This window comes from Tupaia chinensis, unplaced genomic scaffold, assembly GCF_000334495.1.
Source record: "Tupaia chinensis unplaced genomic scaffold, TupChi_1.0 Scaffold148698_1, whole genome shotgun sequence".
NCBI classification, from domain to species: Eukaryota; Metazoa; Chordata; class Mammalia; order Scandentia; family Tupaiidae; genus Tupaia; species Tupaia belangeri.
In genome coordinates, this window is record NW_006208547.1 from 1,103,928 (window position 1) to 1,123,528 (window position 19,601).

The window sequence follows — 19,601 nt, forward strand, 5'->3', positions numbered from 1 at the left end:
TGCTATAGGGCGCGTGTGCTCCCCAGACAGACAGAGAGAGACATAGAGACAGAAAGCGAGAAATCACCCCCCAGGGGGGATGGTCACACCGCAATCCCTTCTCCTCCATTCTCCTCTTGGGATCTTGGGCACGCACACACACGCGCCCAGCGTGAGTTTTAAGCCACCGGGTTCGGGACGTGAACCGCAGTTGACTACATGGGAGTCCAGCGACATAGCCATTTGCACTAACTGCTGGTTCCCTGTGATTGGATTTTTATATTAATATATATTGTATGCACTATTTTTATGTGTATGCAATATTTTATTCTTTAGATATACCGGTATATACTTTCAATATCCTATAATAGTGGACATTTAAACCAATTCCACTCTCTTATTATAAACATAATTTTTGTGATATCCTTATGTAAGAGCAGATATATACTTATGTGTGTATAAATATATATACATACACATTTTGTGTTTGTATGTGTACATACATGTATGCATACTAGGCAGGGATTTGAGTGCCTTATATATATTAACTCATTTAGCCAAAAAAGTAGGTGAATTCTGTTTTATTATATGCCTGAGTTTGCAGATGAGGAGCAAAGGCAAAGTTTAAGGGTATCACGCAGGGTCACATGCTGATATAAGTGGCATCACCAGGCTTGGAAAACGAGCAATCTGGCTCAAAAGTCTGTGTGCCCAACACTACACAATATTACGTCTACAACTTTGCAGTTAAGCAAGTATCTGAAAGTGGACTTAGATTATGTGGACCTAAAAGCTAATATTGTTAAAGCATTTGTTTCTGGCCCAGTAGCTAGCCATTTCACCACACTTGGAAATGCTCTGCTCTTTCTTTGGCTTTGATTTTTTGCCCCACTCTGCTGGAAAAGCTTTGACCATTCTTCAGCGATCCTATTTCATAGCAGCTCCTACCAAAAGGTGTATGGAATACACTACCAACATAAGGCAGAGGTGAAAACACTGAACTCTGCTCCCTACCTTCTTGAGCGCTCCTCTACTATAGCATATACATTTGATTATAATTATTTGACTTATGTCTTACTTTTCCACTACAGCATGAACTAGCTCCTCCAGGCACACAATACTGCCATTTGCCTCTGTATATTACCAGGGCCTACTTCATGGCAAGTGTCAAATAGCTCTGGTATTAGGTTTATAAACTGATTCTAAAAGAAAGTAACTGGTTACATTCTAATGATTGGATTAAAAATATTTAGTTTACTATTTAATGCTTGTTTCTCAATATATCCACATTGCACTAATTGCTTTAACTGTATACATAATACTGTATTTCATAATATATGCATACGTATCTATCTCTCTATATATATGTTATGTATAACATATATATAGTCATATGCAATTAACTATGCAGCCAATACATATTGACACTCAATGAAGGATTGAGTATACAATGGCACTCTTGTGAGGTTATAGGCATCTCTCTGAGGTAATATGGGTTCGGTTCCACAATAAAATGAATATCTCAATATAACAAGTCACATGAGTTCTTTGGCTTCCCAGTGCACATAAAAGTTGTGTATAGTGGGCCAGCAAGTGGCGTGGTGGTTAGAAGCTCTGGACTCTCACATGGCCCACTGCAGTTTGAATCCCAGACCTGGTGGCTTGAATTCTCATTTTCCCTCTCTTTCTCACTCTGGTCACATTAAAATAAATAAAGTTAAAGAAAACAATTCTTTAAAATAAAATTCAGATTAAATTTATTTTTTAAAAGTTATGTATACACTACATCATAGTCTATTAAGTAATAACATTGTTTATAAAACAATATGTGGGACCAGCAGTTGGTGTAATGCCTGTTGCTGGACTCCCATGCAGTCAACCACAGTTTGAGTCCCAGACCCAGTGGCTTAAACTCACACTGGGCGCTTGTACATGCATGCCCAAGATCCCGAGAGGAGAATGGAGGAGAAGGGATTGTGGCATGACCATCCCCCCGGGGATGGCTCCACTTCTTCCTTTTTTTTTTTTTTTTTCAGAGAGATTTTTGTTATAGGATGTAAGCACTCACCAGAGATACAGAAAGCTTTCTGTCTCTCTGTCTCTTTCTGGCAAGCACGCATGCGCCCGATAGCAAAAACCTGTCAAAAAAAAAAAATGTGTACCCTAATTTAAAAATACTTAATTTATGTAAAAACATTAATTATCTCCTGAGCCTTCAACAAATCATAATCCTTTTGCCACTGAAGAGTCTTTTTTCTATTCGATGGTTGCTGATTGACCATGGAGTAGTTGATGGCTAGGGTAGTTTAGCAATTTCTTAATATAAGACAGCAGTGAAATTTTCAACACCAAATGACTCTTCCTTTCACAAAAGATTTCCTTATCGCTTATGATGCTATTTGATAGTTTTTATCCACGGAGAATATTTTTTTCAAAATTGGTGTCAATCCTCTCAAACCCTACTGTTGCTTTATCAACTAAGTTGATATAGCATTTAAATTCTTTGTTGTCATCTCAACCATGCTCACAGTTGGGACAAGCAGATGATGTAATGGTAGTGTTGCTAGACTCCCACATGGCTGACAATGGTTCGAGTCCCAGAACCAGCAGCTTGAAACTCAATCTGGGCATGTGTGCTTGTGTGCCCAAAATCCGAAGAGAAGAATGGAAAAGAAGGGATTTTGGCATGGCCATCCATCCCCCCAGGGGTTGATTTCTCACTTTCTATTTCTCTGTTTCTTTGGCAAGCACATGTACCCTATAGCAAAAATGTCACTTAAAAAAAATGTTCACTGCATATTCACAAGCAGAATTTTCCATCTCTAAAAAGCATTTTCTTTGCTCATCTGTATGAGGCAACTCTCCATTAATTCAATTTGATTATGATATTTTAGCAATTCAGTCACATCTTCAGGCTCCACTACTACTACTACTACTTCTTCTTCTTCTTCTCCTCCTCCTCCTCCTCCTCCTCCTTCTTCTTCTTCTTTTTCCCAGAGAGATTTTTGTTATAGGATGCATGCACTCACCAGAGAGACAGAAAGCAAGAAATCACCCCCCAGGGGGATGGCCACACCACAATATCTTCTTCTCCATTCTCCTCCTAGGATTTTGGGCATGCTTGCACACACACACTCAGCGTAAGCTTTTTTAAGTCACAAGTCCAGGACTCAACTCCCATGACTACGTGGGAGTCCAGTGACATAACCATTATGCAATCTGCTGGTTGGTCCCCAGGCTCCACTTCTAATTCTAGTTTTCTCACTATTTTCACACTTACAGTTACTTTCTCCACTGAAGTCTTGAACTCTTAAAGTCATCGATAAAGATTGGAGCCAGCGTCTTCTAAATTCCTGTTAATGTTGACATTTTGAGCTTCTCTCGTGGATCATGAATGTTCTTAAAAACTTCTAGAATGGTGAATCTTCTCCAGAAAGTTGTCAATTGACTTAACCCAAATCCATCAAAGGACTCACTATGGCAGAAATAGCCTTACAACATATTATTTATTAAATAATAAGACTTGGAAGTCAAAATGACTCCTTGGTCCATGAATTCAGATGGATTTTGTGTTAGTATGCATGAAAGTAACATGAGTCTCCTTGTCCATTTCCACCAGCATTCTTGGGTGAATAGGTATATTGTCCTTAATAATACATAGTATTAAATAATAATGTAAGTAATATTTTTATCTGAGTAGTTCCCCTTAAGTATTTAATATACTATGCTATAAGCACATATGCTGTCATTCAGGCACTTTTCATCTATAGAACATAGATAGAGTAGATTTAACACAATTTCTATGGATCCCCAGGATCTGAGGGATGGTAAATCAGAATCAGCCTGAACTTAAAGTCCCCAGCTGCATTAGCTCCTAACAGAAGAGCTGGCCTTTCTTCTGAAGCTTTGAAGCCAGGGATTGACATCTTACCTCTAGCCATGACAGTCTTAGATGGCATCTTCTTAATAGAAGTCAGTTTTATATGCGTTAAAAATCTGTTTTTTAGTGTAGAAACTTTGTCAGTGATCTTAGCTAGATCTGGATAACTCACTGCAGCTTCTACCTCAAAACTTGCTGCTTCACCTGAACTTTTATGTTATGGAGATGGCTTCCTTCTATAAGCATCATGAACCAACCTCTGCTAGATTCAAACTTTTATTCTGAACCTTCTTTACTCCTTCCAGGCCTCACATAATTAAAGAGAGTGAGGTACTTGGTCAGGATTATGCTTTAGCTTAAGAGACTCTTCTTGCTGGTTTGATCATCTATCCAAACCAGAGAAATGTTATTCTTATCAACAAAAGACTGCTCTGGTTTTTTTTTTTTTTTTTCTTTTTTTCCACATTTTTTAACCTTGGAGTAGCACTTTTTTTTTTCTTGGAGAGGTTTCTGCTATAGGGCACGTGTGCTCGCCAGACAGACAGAGAGAGACAGAGAGATACAAAGTGAGAAATCACCCCCCACCGGGGACAGCCACGCCACAATCCCTTCTCCTCCATTCTCCTCTCGGGATCTTGGGCACACACGCACACGCACCTGGCATGAGTTTTTTTTTTTTTTTTTTGGAGAGGTTTTTGTTATAGGGAGCGTGCGCTCGCCAGACAGAGAGAGAGAGACAGAGAGATACAAAGCAAGAAATCACCCTCTGGGGGGATGGCCATGCCGTAGTCCCTTCTCCTCCATTCTCCTCTCGGGATCTTGGGCACGCACGCACACGCGCCCGACGGGAGTTTTAAGCCACTGGGTCTGGGATGCGAGCTGCGGTCAACTACATGGGAGTCCAGCGACATAGCCATTACGCTAACTGCTGGTCCCTGGAGTAGCACTTTCAATTTTTTAGAAGAATTTTTCCTATTTATTCACAATGTAGCTAACTGGCACAGTTAGCTATGGCCTGTCTTGGCTTCAATATGTGTTCTTCACCAAGCTTAATCATTTCTAGTTTTGATTTAAAGTGAATGATGTGTGACTCTTCACCTACATGCTTAGAGACCATTGTGGAATTATTAATTGACATAATTTCTCTCTTGTTGTGTCTCAGGGAGGCCTGAGAAGAGGGACAGAGATGCAAGGGTACCACTGGATAGTGGAGCAGTTAGAACATACAACATTTATTGATCAAGTTCACTGTCTCATATGGATGTGGTTCAATGCCCCAAAACAATTACTAGTAACATCAAAGATCACTGATCACAGAGCCAGCAGGTGACATGGTGGTTAAGGTACTGGATTCCACATGGCCGACCACAGTTTGGGTCCCAGACCTGGTAGTCTCTCTCTGGTGAGCACACATACAAATTAAATAAAAATAAATAATAAATAAATAAAATAATTCTTTTTAAAAATATTATTTATCACAGAGTCCAGTGATAGATGTAAAAATAATGATAACGTTTGAAATTTTGCAGAATTACCAAACTGCAACTTAGAAACAGGTAGTGAACCCACGCTGTTGGGAAAATGTCCTTGATAGCTTTGCCTGACATAGGGTTATCACAAACCATCAATTTATAAAAAAGATAATATCTCTGAAGCACAAAAATGTGAAGTGTAAGATAATGAAGTAGGCCTGCGTAATAGAGCTGAAAAGTCCCTATTGTATAGCAACATCCTAACTATCCTATCGTAATGCAAAGCATTACTCACTTGTTTGTGGTGATACTGGTGTAAACAAACATACCGCACTGCCCTTCACGGAAAAGTATAACACACAATTATGTTCAGTACACAATGCTTGATAATGAATAAATGACTATGTTATTGGCTTATACATTTACTGTATTACATTGTTTTATAGTATAATTCTACTTAAGAAATGGTTTACTGTAAAACAGGATGCAGTATTTTCCTCATCAATCTCATGTACATGTCTCTTGATTGCCATATTTTCACTTGTAGTTGACTTTCTCTCATGTTGTTTTGTTCATCATGGCCCTTTCACTGGGACAAGATGTGGAGTTGGAAGAAAATGAAGTTGCTGATCCTGACCATGTGTAGACCTAGGCCAATGTTTGTATTTGTGTCATAGTTTTTAATAGGAACCTTTAAAAAGGACAAAATACAAGAAATAAAAGGAGAAATCTCTTAAAAATAGGAAAAATCTTATAGAAAACATGTTTTTTGTATATCTGTTCAATGTATTTATGTTTTAAGCTGTTATAAAAAAGTAAAAAAAAAAATTAAGTTTACAACTGGAAAGCTATAGTAAACTAAGGTTAATTAATTGAGGAAAACAAAATATATTCGTAAGTTTAGTGTAGCCTAAATGTAGAGTACCTATAAAATCTGCCATAGTATATAATAATATCCCAGGTTTTCACAACCACGTACCATTCACTCACTGACTCACCCAGAGCAACTGCCAGTCCTGCAAGCTCTTTTATGTATTAGTCCATTCTTGTGTTGCTAAGAAGAATTTCTCTGTCTTTCTTTGGCAAGTACACACAACCTGTGGGTGGGGGATTATAAAGGAAAAGGGAAAAACAGAAAGAGATGTTACTGAAAATGAAATCTTTAACTTCCTGTAGTTATCTGGTGTCATGTGATTTCTCTAGTGCCTGCCACCACTACCTACCACTTCTCTCTTTTTTTTAATTTTGCCAGAAAGCGTACGTACTCACCAGAGAGAGACAGAGAGAGAAAAAAAGAGAAGGAAAGTGAGAAAGTATGTCTCATGGTGAATGTTCACACCACATTCCTTTTTCCTCCATTTCTCCCTTCTTTGGGGATTTTGGGCACACATGTACATAAACTCGACATGTTTTTCAAGCCAGGTCCAGGATTCAAACTGTGCAGTTGGCCATGTCAGACCCAGCCACCTTAACCACCATGCCATGGGCTGGCCCCAACTTCACTTTCTTTTTTATTTTTTAAAATTTTCTTAATTAATTAATTTACATTCATTCACTGAGCATTGCCACAGCATACAAAATGTGATTTCCCATCCAGAGTATACTACATCATTCACTGAGCATCGTCTCAGCATACAAAATGTGATTTCCCACCCACTGCATAGTGGCTTAATTATACATGTTATCCCTGGCGTCTACAGCTGTTTTTATACATTTTTTTCGCCACATTTTATTGATTTACAAAATTTCTTTCTTTTTCTTTTTCTTCTTCTTCTTTTTTTTTTTTTTTTTTAGAGTTTTTTTCTTTAGGGCGTGTGTGCTCGCACCTCACCAGAAAGACAGAGAGAGACAGAGAGACAGAAAGCGAGAAATCATCCCCCTCCCCCAGGGGGAATGGCCACACTGCAATCCCTTCTCTTCCATTCTCTTCGCGGGATCTTGGGCATGCACAAACATGTGTCTGCCGTGAATTTAAGCCACTGGGTCCATGACTCAAATCACAGTCATCTACATGAGAGTCCAGAAACATAGCCACTACACCAAGTGCTGGTCCCAATTCACAAAATTTCTTAAATAATATAACTACTTTCAATAGCAAGTTCAGCTGATACATAGATATCTGTGAATACATGTTTGACTTTAGGTGTGAAACTCTGAGTAGAAAGAACGTACTATAAAGTAGCACCTAGCTAATGCTATATAGCTTACTATGGTCATTAAATAGGTGTCTTTTAATATTTTTTTTAATTTCAAGATAAGCAGTTTTAGCTTTAATAAATCAAAGAAATGGTAAGAAACTTTGCTTAAAACTTAAAGCCAGGAAACAGGTTAGGATCCTGTTCAAATAGTAGATACATAAACCTATTGGCAGCGTAAGACAGGACAAAAATCCTTAAATCTGGAAAACAAAACCTAGAAGAAAGTAGCAATGTCTTAGTCAAAAGCCATAAAATTCTATTTCACCAGTTCAATCTCACGTACTTTATCTTATGTTGTGGTCTAATTTTCCTGATTAAATTATGAGATATAATATTCAACTCCAGACTTGTTCTTAAGATTAAGTTGGCCATTTTCTTAGTTTTTGAACTCTTATTTCTGTGTGTCTGTTTTTAATTTTCCTGGTATAGCACTCCCTTCAGAACTTCTTGGAGATCGGGTCTGGTGTAGGTAAATTCTTTCATGTTTTGTTTATCTGAGAATGTTCTTGTCTTTTCCTCCCATATGAAAGATAATCTTGCCGGGTGCTGTATTCTTGGTTGAACTTGCTTTTCCTTTAAAACTTTGAATATATTTTCCCATTCTTTCCTTGCTTCCATTGTTTCTGATGAGTGGTCTGTTGTTAGCTTGATGGGATATTCTTTGCAGGTAGCTTGACATTTCTCTCTTGACTATCTTAGTATCTTGTATTTGTCTATGGTTTTTGTCAATCTGGCTATAATGTGTCTTGCAGAAGCTCTTGGGTTGATTCTACTAGAGAGGCTTTCAAAGGTTCAGTGCCAAGAAATACAAAGAACCCCAACCTCAATTTCAATTGATTCATCTTGAAAAAGTGATACTAATTTAAATTCTGTTCATGACAGTAGAATGAGTCAAAAAACAACTGTATGGCAAACAGTTGTCCAACAATGTCCACAACCCAGTTGCCAAAATGCATGGGTACATTAAGTTACTGGCAAAGAAGAATTAACATAACAGAAAGAATTAAGTATTTGGCTAATTTTGAGATGGAGAAATTTTTCTGCAGTTCTCAAGAGGGCTCAGTGTAAACACAGGTTTTTTTTAAGTGGAAGAAGAATGTGGATAAAAAAGAGACAGAGGATGGCAACATGGGGACTCAAACCACCATAGTTGTCATTGAAGGTGGAGGAAGAGGGCCACCTGCTGAGAAATGTGGGCAGCTTGGAGAAACTGGAGTCAGAAGAAGAAAATCTCCCCTGGAGCCTCCAGAAGGAATGCAGCCTTGCCAAAGCCTTGAATGTCGCCCACTCAGACTCATTTTAGACTTTTGGACTGCAGAAGCTAATAAACTAATGTAATTTGTGGTAATTTGTTACAGCACTAGAATAGCACATTCTTTGTGGTGTATAGCTTAGTATTTATCAGCAAGACAAAGACTACTGTCACAGGGACCAGCAGTTAACTTAATGGCTATGTCACTGGATTCCCATGTAGTCGACTGTGGTTCACGTCCTGGACCCGGTGGCTTAAACTCATGCCAGGCGCATGTGCATGTGTGCCCAAGACCCCAAGAGGAGAATGGAGGAGAAGGGATTGTGGCATGGCCGTCCTCCCTGGGGGGTGATTTCTCGCTTTCTATCTCTCTATCTGTCTGTCTGTCTGGCAAGTGCAAGCACCTTATAGCCAAAACCTCTCCAAAAAAAAAAAGTACTGTCACATACTTTTGGTGAGGAAACCAGTCTGACTAAGCACAGCTGGTAAGTTTCAGAAAGGTGCAACTGGCCTCTTCTAGAGGGTTGGGGTTGGAAGTGTTTCACCTGGAACCTGGAGGAGTGGAGAAGAAAGAGAACTGAGTCATGACACATATCACCATGCTTCCTATGGCACTTTTACTTCATTCAGTAAAGCTTATTGCAGAGTTTAATCTCTTTAAACCATGTCCATTTGTTGCACAATTTCAGAATGCTATGTTTCAGACATAAAGATACTAATCTTAGCTCTGATGCTAAAGTGATTGTGCTGTCTCTTCATATAGCCAGTGGGGATAATAATAATATTTATCCTATATTTCTTAGCACAAATTAAATTAATAAATATAGAAAATCAGTGTTAATATCAAGCCCATAGCATTGCTATGTTTTCAGGCTTTACAGTATTTCTTTAATGAATTGGCTTCTCTGACCTAATGAAAAGTTGGTGAAATAGCTGTTAATTCTGCCAGTTGCTATGCTGAATCAGGGCACAAGATACATGAAGAACTTTCCTGAGAGGATTTGTGGCATATAGGTGCTCCTTGCATGCACTCTTTCAGCCCAGCAGCCTCCATAAATCTGTCCATTTGCAGTGTAATGTCTCTCCTTCTTTTAAGAGGAAACTTTCCTTGATAAGTTACCTACACTTCCTTCTCTTTCTTTTTTCTCTTTCATTCTTTCTCTTTCTTCCTTTCTTCTTTCTTTCTCTTTATTTCTCTTTCTTTCCTCCTTTCTTTCTTTCTTACTTTCTTTCTTTCTTTCTTTCTTTCTTTCTTTCTTTCTTTCTTTCTCTCTCTCTTTCTTTCTTTCTTCTTTAAGAGAGATAGAAAGTGAGAAATGACCCTCTGGGGGGGGTTGACCATGCCACAATCTCTTCTCTTTCATTCTCCTTTCAAGAGTTTGGCCATGCATGCAAATATGCCCAGTGTGAGTTTTAAGCGGCTGGTTTAAGCTGCTGGGTCCAGGACTCTAATTGTGGTAGACTATGTGGAAGTACAGAGACATAACCATTATATCATCTGCTGGTCCCAAGTTCTTATGTCTTTAAAAAATAGATGTGTGGGGAACAGCAGTTAGTGTAATGGCTATGTTGCTGGACTCCCATGTAGCTGACCGTGGTTCGAGGCCCCAACCCGGTGGCTTAAACTCGCGCCAGGTGTGTGTGCGTACGTGCCCAAGATCCCGAGAGGAGAATGGAGGAGAAGGGATTGTGGCATGATCATCCTCCCTGGGGGGCGATTTCTCACTTTCTATCTCTCTGTCTCTCTCTCTTTCTGGCGAGCACACGTGCCCTATAGCAAAAACCTCTCCAAAAATAAAAAATAGAAAAATAGATGTGTAGCCAGCAGATGGTGTAGCAGTTAGGTTGCTGGACTCCCATATGGTCATCCATGGTTTGAGGCATAGACCTGGTGGCTTGAAAATCACTGTGTGTGGGAACCAGCAGTTAGCTTAATGGCTATGTCGCTGGACTCCCACGTAGTCGACCGCGGTTCGTGTCCCGGACCCGGTGGCTTAAAACTCACGGCGGGCGCGTGTGCGTGTGTGCCCAAGATCCCAAGAGGAGAATGGAGGAGAAGGGATTGCGGCGTGGCCATCCCCCCTGGGGGGTGATTTCTCTGTCTCTATGTCTCTCTCTGTCTGTCTGGTGAGCGCACGCGCCCTACAGTGAAAATCTCTCCAAAAAAAAAAAATCACTGTGTGTGTGTGTGTGTGTGTATGTGCCTAAGATCCCAGGGGGAGAATAGAGGAGAAGGGATTGTGGCATAGCCATCGCCCCTTGGAAGTGACTTCTTACTTTCCCTCTCACTGTCTCTCTCTCTCTCTCTTTCTCTGGTGAGCACGTGAATCCTAAGGCAAAAACCTCTGGGGGAGGCGGGGGAGGGGGGAATAAATTTGCAGTACAACCAGTGGGTGTTTTCTGAGATCTTGTATTATTTACTTGACCAAATAATTTATGCTTTCATACTGAGTTATAAGAGTAATTCAACTTCCTTGCAATACAGAGATTCAAAATGAATATATAAAATGGAAGACGCCTGTTTAAATATTTTGAAAACAATTTCTCATCTAGTTAAGTTAGTTCAAGGAACAGCTTAGCAATGGCACTTGGCATTAAGGAGAGACCTCTTCCTCTGAGCATTTGTGGTTCCTCCTCGCCTAGTTCTGTGAACACTAGTGGTCATTCAGGCCACCAGAGAGCATCCTAAAAACCAAGCATGGAAAAAGAAAGTGGTATTATGCTGTGAGTTTATTTACTTTATTTATTTTATTAAATGATTAATTTTTGGTTTCACTGTCATGGATCACCTAATCCCTATCAAAATGATGGGAAAGTATGCCAGAACAGTGAAGCCTCTAACACTAAGACTACCTTTATTAATGAACCAAATAACAAACAAGCCCAGCTGAGAATTTTTTATTCTCAGAGTCCATGTACATCCTAAGACTTGTTTGCCCATCTGTAGATGCATAAAAATTCTCCAGAATAGCACCTACTTTAATAGCATGGTAAATCTCCAGGCTATTAGGACCCTGTAGAATGTCACTATCAAGTAGGGCATAAGACAAATACAATCGATCCTTTTATTTTCTGTGCCATGAAAAAATATTCTTAATTTTAGTTTAAAACGTTAGATCATAATTGGCCTAGACCATATCAATATTCACAGAAGTTGGGCACCATCAATCTCAGGCAAGAAAAATCGCTTGGGAGCTGAGCAGGTAAGAGATTTTAGAGTGAAAGAAGCTGTGGTGGAACTGAGGGTTCTATGGACTTCCCAAACATAAAGAAACCCACTTTTGGGGACCAGCAGGTGGCATTGTGGTTAAGATGCTGGACACTCCCACATGGCAGACCATGGTTCAGGTCCCGGACCTGGCAGCTTCTTTCTCCCTTTCCCTCTCTCTCTGTCTCTCTCTCTCTCTGGTCAAATTAAAATAAATGAATGAATAAATAAAATTAAATAAATAATAATTTTTTAAAAATCCACTTTAGTAATCCGACACTGATTTGAAGTGGCCTGGGAAAGATCAATTTAGATAATAAGAATGTAAACTAGAGCTTTCAAATTCTCACTTGAAGAAAAGATTTGATTCTTCCGGGTTATCAAATATTTACCACATGAATTTCTAGGCTAGAGGTTACACAGAAAAGGGGAGCCGTCAGACGATATGCTTTAATTTCAGTCTTTTATGAAACTGCCATTTGATCAAATGCCTTCTTATAATGCTGCCAGCATGAGCGACCAGTTTTGATCTTTTCCATTGTGTCTGTCTCTAATGAGCAAGGGAAAGATCCAAGGGGAATGCGTGAGAGGAAGCTCACTTTCCTCCTATGACGTTGAATCGTCCTCAGCTCTTGCAGGACCATGAGCTTACCCTGTAGATCCAGCCTAGGCAAATGCCCAGGAACATGTTTGGTCACCTGGAGTTTTTATAGCTCATTAGTTAAGTGTAAATTAATTTCCATAATTAGGAATAATTATCTTGAGCAATTATGCACAATATCATGTGAAGCATTAATTGTAATATAGGGATCAATTTAATACCTACTGTATTTTAGAAGCACTCCTATTTGTCTCTATATGCGTTCCTTGGACATTTAATAAGGAAGTAGGAACATTTGTTGAGTCATTGGGAGTATGGGTAGTTAAGTAAGGCATGGGTAATGATTCACAGGTTTATAGCAAATGTTATTTTTCTTTGGAGTCTGATAAGGAATCGTCTGACCTTGCAAGAAGATTTCTTAAACACATCTCCTCTCCCTTCTCATAACACACAGAATATAGACGGAACATTCACCCTATCCCGACTTCTGTTAGATATATTTCTGTAGCCAAGTTCCAGTTACATTTTATTCCATAATCATAATGAAAACATGAACTGTTTTACAATTTGACTCTGAAAGTTACAATTCAATATGACATTGGTATTATGAGTGCGGGATGTTTCTTACGCAGCGCCCTGTAGGAGTAAAGGGTACATTTGCTGTTACAGCTCCAGTGCTGCCTGCCCTGTGCCATTCTGGGAGAATGTGTCAATTGCTTCTTCACTTTGTGTTCAAAATCTTGCCCCACTTTAACTTTTTGGTATTTCTGAACTGTGCCTTCTTGCATAACTGACCTGGTTCCCTTTGTTGCCTCTCTCCTTCCCTCCCTCCTTCCCTGCTTTCCTTTTTTGCTTATTGAGGTAGGAGACAGGGACCCTGAAAATACAGTTAGGGTATCAGCCTAGAATAGAATTACAAATTGGCTAAGTTTTGAGATGGAGGCAGTGGTGGCTCAGCGATTGACCTAGGCAGCAAGACCTAGACCTAAAACATAGGCTTTTTCCGTGCCCTTCGCAATCCAGAAATAAGATAACGGTTTTCATGGCCCAAAGCTTCTAGCCAAAAATTCTTCTGATCTTGGTACCCATTCCAAAATTATGAAAATAATTACACCCATCGAGCATGCATCACTCCCCACCAGGAGGGAAATACGCACAAGTCCCACCTAAAGTAAGTCTGAACGAAGCCCTTCCTGACCCAAATAATAACCCCTTACCACAGTTCTTCTTTAACAACCCACTTTCCAAAACCTCTCCTTTATTAAAGACTCTCCCTTCCTCCCCTCTCTTTAAATTAATTCCCCCCACTTTACTATACCTATTTTGTGACTCTAAATCTTCTTGAGTGTAAAATAAAAACATGTGTCTCGCTACAAGTGTGGGCTCAGTCACCCCTGCACCCTGCGTTCCTGTGTCATATTGATTCTGTTTGCCTTTATTTTTTAGCTTGTTAGAGAAAGAAAGATTCCTTTTCATTCTGTTCTTTATAACTTCCAGACTTTAACCTGCTTTAGTTTTCACTTAGAAATGAATTCTTTAGGTCAGTATTTCCTGATCTGCTTTAAATTGAAGGCTAGTTGATTTAGCTTTTTCTGGACTCTTAGCTGCCTTTATAGTTTCTTGATTCTCGAGTCTCTCGTTCTCTTTTTTGCATCTCCACGGATTCTTCTCTCAGTTACCCCGTCCTCTGCCCTAACCTGGACGTGCCACTTCTTAATCTATGCCACATTAAAATTTGGGGACTTCCTTTTGCTATTGCCTGCATCACAGCCACTGTCGGTGAATGTTTAATTAACAATAGGGTCTCAAAACAACTGAAGAGGGAACAGCAGTTAGCGTAATGGCTATGTTGCTGGATTGCCACATAGTCGACCGCAGTTCACATCCCAGACCTGGTGGCTTAAAACTCATGCCAGGTGCGTGTGCGTGTGTGCCCAAGATCCTGAGAGGAGAACGAAGTAGAAGGGATTGCAGCGTGGCCATCCCCCCTGGGGGGGGGTGATTTCTCACTTTCTGTCTCTCTGTCTCTGTCTGTCTGGCGAGCGCACACGCCTTATAGCAAAAACCTCTCAAAAAAAAAAAAAAAAGAAACAAACCCTGATTTTTAGCACTTCCTGATTTTCTTATGAATTATTATGATCAAGGCTGAGAGCAAGTTCCCACTTGACTTCACTGACCTTGGACTTGGGAAGAGGTGCCTCAGATTGCTTCCCAGCCAGTGCCTGAGATTCCAGCACCAAACAGAACCATTTTAACAGAGAAGTTTCTAAAATGCATTCCTACTTCTCTGAGTTAAAACAACCTGGAAATTATTTTATTTTCTTCTATGGCCCTGGATCATTAAAACTGTTATCCTCTAGGGCAAAAAGTGATGTCTCTAGAGATTTTGACAATTAAAGAGGAGATGCTTGCTGGTGAGCTAAATCACTGAGTAGCTTAAGATGAAAATTAGTAAAATAATTAATAAAATGAGAAATACTATATTAGCTTATTTTTTTTAATTTTTGTTGTTGTTATTTTGCATTTTAAAAAATAATGCTCAATGCTCAGGCTGGAGGGTGATGCTGTGGTCAAGCATGAGACTTTGCAGGGTGGGCCCACATGGGAGGCTCGCCAGTTCAGGACAGGGGATCTCCAGGACACTGCACACAAGCACGCCCATGATCTAATCTGGTCTGGAAGAGGCTGAGAGTGAATTCCAATATCAGGACCCTGTCATAGGTGCTGTATTTCTCTCTTTCTCACCCTCTCTTTCATGAAATAAATAAACTAAAATTTTAAATGTGAGACCAGCAGATAGCATGGTGGTTAAGGCTCTGAACTCCCACATGTCCGACTGCTGTTTGAGTCCTGAACCTGGCTGCTTGCTTTCTTGATTTCCTCTCTCTCTCTCTCTGTCTCTCTCTCTCTCTCTGTCTCTCTCTGTCTCTCTCATAAGCATGAGTGCCCTGTGTCAAATTAACAGTGATAATAATAATAAATGAAATTAAATAACTTTTTAAATTTAAAATATAATAAAACACAATACTGGAATCTAGTTTCCATAGTTGGTATACTTGTTACTGCTGCTCTTTAGCTTGGTCTTGCTATGATCCCCTCCCTGTTTTTGCTGACCTCTTATTTGTGCTCTTATATCAACCCATCTCAAATCCATTTTTTTGCATTCTCAGGGAATAAATATTAATAAGTAGAGAGATGGAGTGTCTTGAATAAAGAATGCAGATTTTCTAATAAGCAGCATTAATTTGGCTTCTCTTTGATTACATGTGTTTTCTTTAACATCATGAAAGAGAATGCTATCCATGCATCTTCTGACAGGAAAGAAAATGGGTTTTTCTCTGTTTGAAAAGTTCACTTTAAAGGTTTTTGTGATGCACGACAGCTTTAAAATAGGGTTGCTTTTTAGAATGAATTGCCTGCAGCTGCTCTTCAGGGTTTTTTTTTTTTTTCCCAGAGTACATCTATCCTGTTTGGATGTTAAAAAACAGTGTATATTTATATCACTGATGGGCCAATAAATAAAATGCTGCATTTTTAGGGGAAGGTTCCTGGAAACTAATTAGAGCCACCAGCAGAGACAGTCAGGAGATTGCAAAGCCCGGGCTCCTGCTTCCATTGCTCTGACCATTCGTGTTGTAGCCATTTCTGTACAGTTGTGGGTGCAGAAGAGGGTGACGAATCACTTCATGAGCAGGAAACACCCGTGAAGTGAGTGTGGATCCCGTGTCGTCATCTTTGGGCATTAGTTCTTTTCTCTTTTCCTCTACAACTTGCTGAAGGCAAATCTTAACCAAGGCAAATTCAGCTTACTGGATGGAGGACATCTCTCTGTCTGAGGAAATTAAAGCTACTCAGACAAACACCTGCCACATTACTGAGCAGCACCTGGGGTGCCATTTTCATTTCAGAGCTGCAGTTTCTTGTGCCATCAGCACAGCTAATCCCTGGATCATTTTACCAGAATTATTATTTTATTAAAGTAAACCTAAAAACATGCCTGATGTGTATAAGATTAGGATCCAAATAAAGCAGGTGGAATTGTAAAAAAATTTAGATATAGAATGTAAAAATTACCATTTGTACATGGTAATGGCACTGTTGGTATTCAGTGGACTATCTGATATTCATCTGTTTAATCATAAGTACTTCAAGTATATATTTTGATCCCTAAAATTATTTAAAAATGTGGTTGTGGATGATGTGAGGTTACTAAACTATAGCATGTCTAAAATTGTTATGGGTCTATAATTTTTATTTCAGTGTTTATAAAGGATTTTACCTAATTTAAGGTGAAATTTCATGTAGCTATGTGATCGCAATAAAATGTGATTCAAAGGGATTACTTAACTGTTAGATCAAGGCATTGAACCCAGAGTAAGTCACTGGGAAGCTTCATTTCTAAAAAGAGATTAGTTGTTATTATCATCGACAGTCTAGTAGAAAGAATAGAAGCAAAATGGACTGGTTCATGTGTATTTCACACAGGAAAGCAGGGATGCCTGAGAGTGTTTGTTTTGCCTTGTCTTGTTCTCTTCGTTTCCAAAACGATGCCAGCTCTAGTACTGCAAGATGGTGGTATTGGCTATTGTTCCGAGTATGTTATACTAAACCAATCATTTTATCAAAAACAATACACTTAAGTCATAACACTTCTGTCTGGATTTTCTATTGTAGGAATTAGTTAAGGAATAAATCTCTAGACCTTCAAATAGATTTAAAATCTATTTGTATTTGAAGTCATAATACTAAAGTTGGTTATCTTGGTGTGAGAGTCTGTCACTACAAACTTCATGAAGGGCCAGCAGGTGGCCTGGAGGTTAAGGAGCAGGATCCCACATGACTGAGGGTTAGAGTCCTGGACCCAGCAGCTTGAAAATCACTCCAGGTACATGTGTGTGCATGCCCAAGAGCCCAAGAAGAGAATGAAGAAGGGATTGTGGCATGGCCAGCCACCCTGTGGAGTGATTTCCCACTTTCTCTCTCTCATTCTGGAAAGCGCATGTGCCCTGTTGCAAAAACAAACAAAAATTCATGGAAAGTGCCTTCTATGAAAAAAGTGTGTATAATTTTCAATTTTTTTGACCCCAAATAAACTCATACTTAATTTTTTCACAAACTTTTTGAAGTCCCTTCATATTTTCTGAGAGAAGTTATACAAAACATGAAGTAGGTATCAAAATTCTAGTGATAATGATGTCTATAAGTATGACTGAAATTTAATATGCACACTTCTCCAGCCTTGAAATCAAGATTAAACTAGTATAATGAGGTTTGCATTAGATGCTAATGAACCCTCTTTGCTTTGTTGTAGCTCTCAGCGTTAGAGAGGCAGATCTTTGACTTCCTTGGCTTCCAGTGGGCACCTATTCTTGGAAATTTTCTACATATAATAGTTGTCATATTGGGTTTGTTTGGAACTATTCAATACAGACCTCGATACATCATGGTGGTAAGTCTTATTTTTATCATGTCTGTTCATATAAACACTACAAAATTGCTGGGAGATGATGAATAAAATGACTTAAGTAGACTCCTCCAATATAATGTATTGCTGTGTTAGCACTCAAATAGTCAGTTAAGAAATGTTTATCTCACAGGGTCAGCAGGTAGTGTCATGTCCAAGGTGCTAGACTCCCTTGGCCAGCCGTGGTTCGAGTTCCGGACTCAGCGGCTTGAAACTCACGCCAGTTGCATGTGAGCATGTGCACTCCCAGAACACCAGGAGGAGAGTAGAGAAGAAGGACAGCAGCGTGGCCATTCTTTTTGGGGGGTGATTTTTTGCCTGCTGTCTCTTAGAAGAGCACATACCCTGTAGCAAAAATCTGTCTCTCTGTAAAGAGAAACGTTTAACTATGAGAAAGGCAACACAATGAATGTTTTAGAATAAGAACAAAGCAACACACCCATAAGTGTGTTGTGACAGTGCAATGCGCACCATAACTGTAATCAAATTTTACAACTAAATTTATAACAGGCTTTGGAGAGAACAGTAGATCTATTTATAGTCTTGATGTTAAGAACAATGAGATGCAAGGTACATTACCTGTCAACGTATTAATGTATTAATATATCGTTAACGTTCAGTGATGCCTTTCACTAATCCTCAAAAGCAAACCTATGCCACATAATTGTTTAATCGTTGAAAACAATATACAGTTTAATTTTAATTGATTTAGGACATTATAGATGCATGTACTAAAAATATTTACTGTATACTCCTAATGTATTTCCTAAGGCATGTTATTACATGTTTCTCTTTTTGTCAAGATACTTTGCAAACATCAATCCATAGTCTATACTGTGAGATGAAGGGGTCAGCACACTCCATTGTCCGACAATTTAATGAGATGCTAAACACAAGCAAGAAAGCCCATGTATAAAAGAAAGGTGTCATATGCCTCAACCAAGACAGTAGCTGTGTGAACAGTGTGTGGGGCTACTATGTAGTGGCTCAAAGTAACAAGACCGGATAGTATTGCTATGGAAGCTTTCAGTTTCATTCTATAGAAGCCACTGGTTTCATAGCCATCTGGCATTTTGTGACTCAGCAAAACACCAACAGCATAAAATAAAAAGCCTGTGATGTGTAAAATTGCTCTCTCTATATTCATAGTAACAAACTAGAAGCTATTTAGAATCCAATAATAGTTTGATAATTATGCATGATTTTAAAGTATATTATACTGCAATCCAACTCCAAAAAACACCTTCCTGGTAGATTATACAGTTGCTTAGCAGCAGTTAGCCTCAAGATGAAAAAAAGTAAAGCAGACATTGTTTAGTCCCTGCAGCAAACTGAGTGAGGGCAGACACACCCAGGGCCTTTTAGAATGGAGGCTGCTGTGTGGGCCACTTACCTTCTCCTCTTGATATTATAAGAGATATCAAAATGCCCATTTTAAGATTCAAAATAAAGAATTGGTTCATTTACATATAAAATGGAAACTTTATTGTTCTTGGAAAATGTGATCAGATTAAATCTGCAGTCTGAGTGTTGAGGGAGTCTATCAG

At 39.2% G+C, this 19,601-nt stretch overlaps 1 protein-coding gene across 1 annotated transcript in view; it reads left to right on the top strand.

The window, feature by feature from the left end:
• NKAIN3 (sodium/potassium transporting ATPase interacting 3) overlaps nt 1-19,601 on the top strand; it is a 453,115-nt gene that overhangs the window by 54,030 nt on the left and 379,484 nt on the right. The window contains exon 4 of the mRNA XM_006170605.2: nt 17,902-18,039. Coding sequence (XP_006170667.1) covers nt 17,902-18,039 — 138 coding nt within the window. The remainder of the gene's footprint in view (nt 1-17,901; nt 18,040-19,601) is intronic.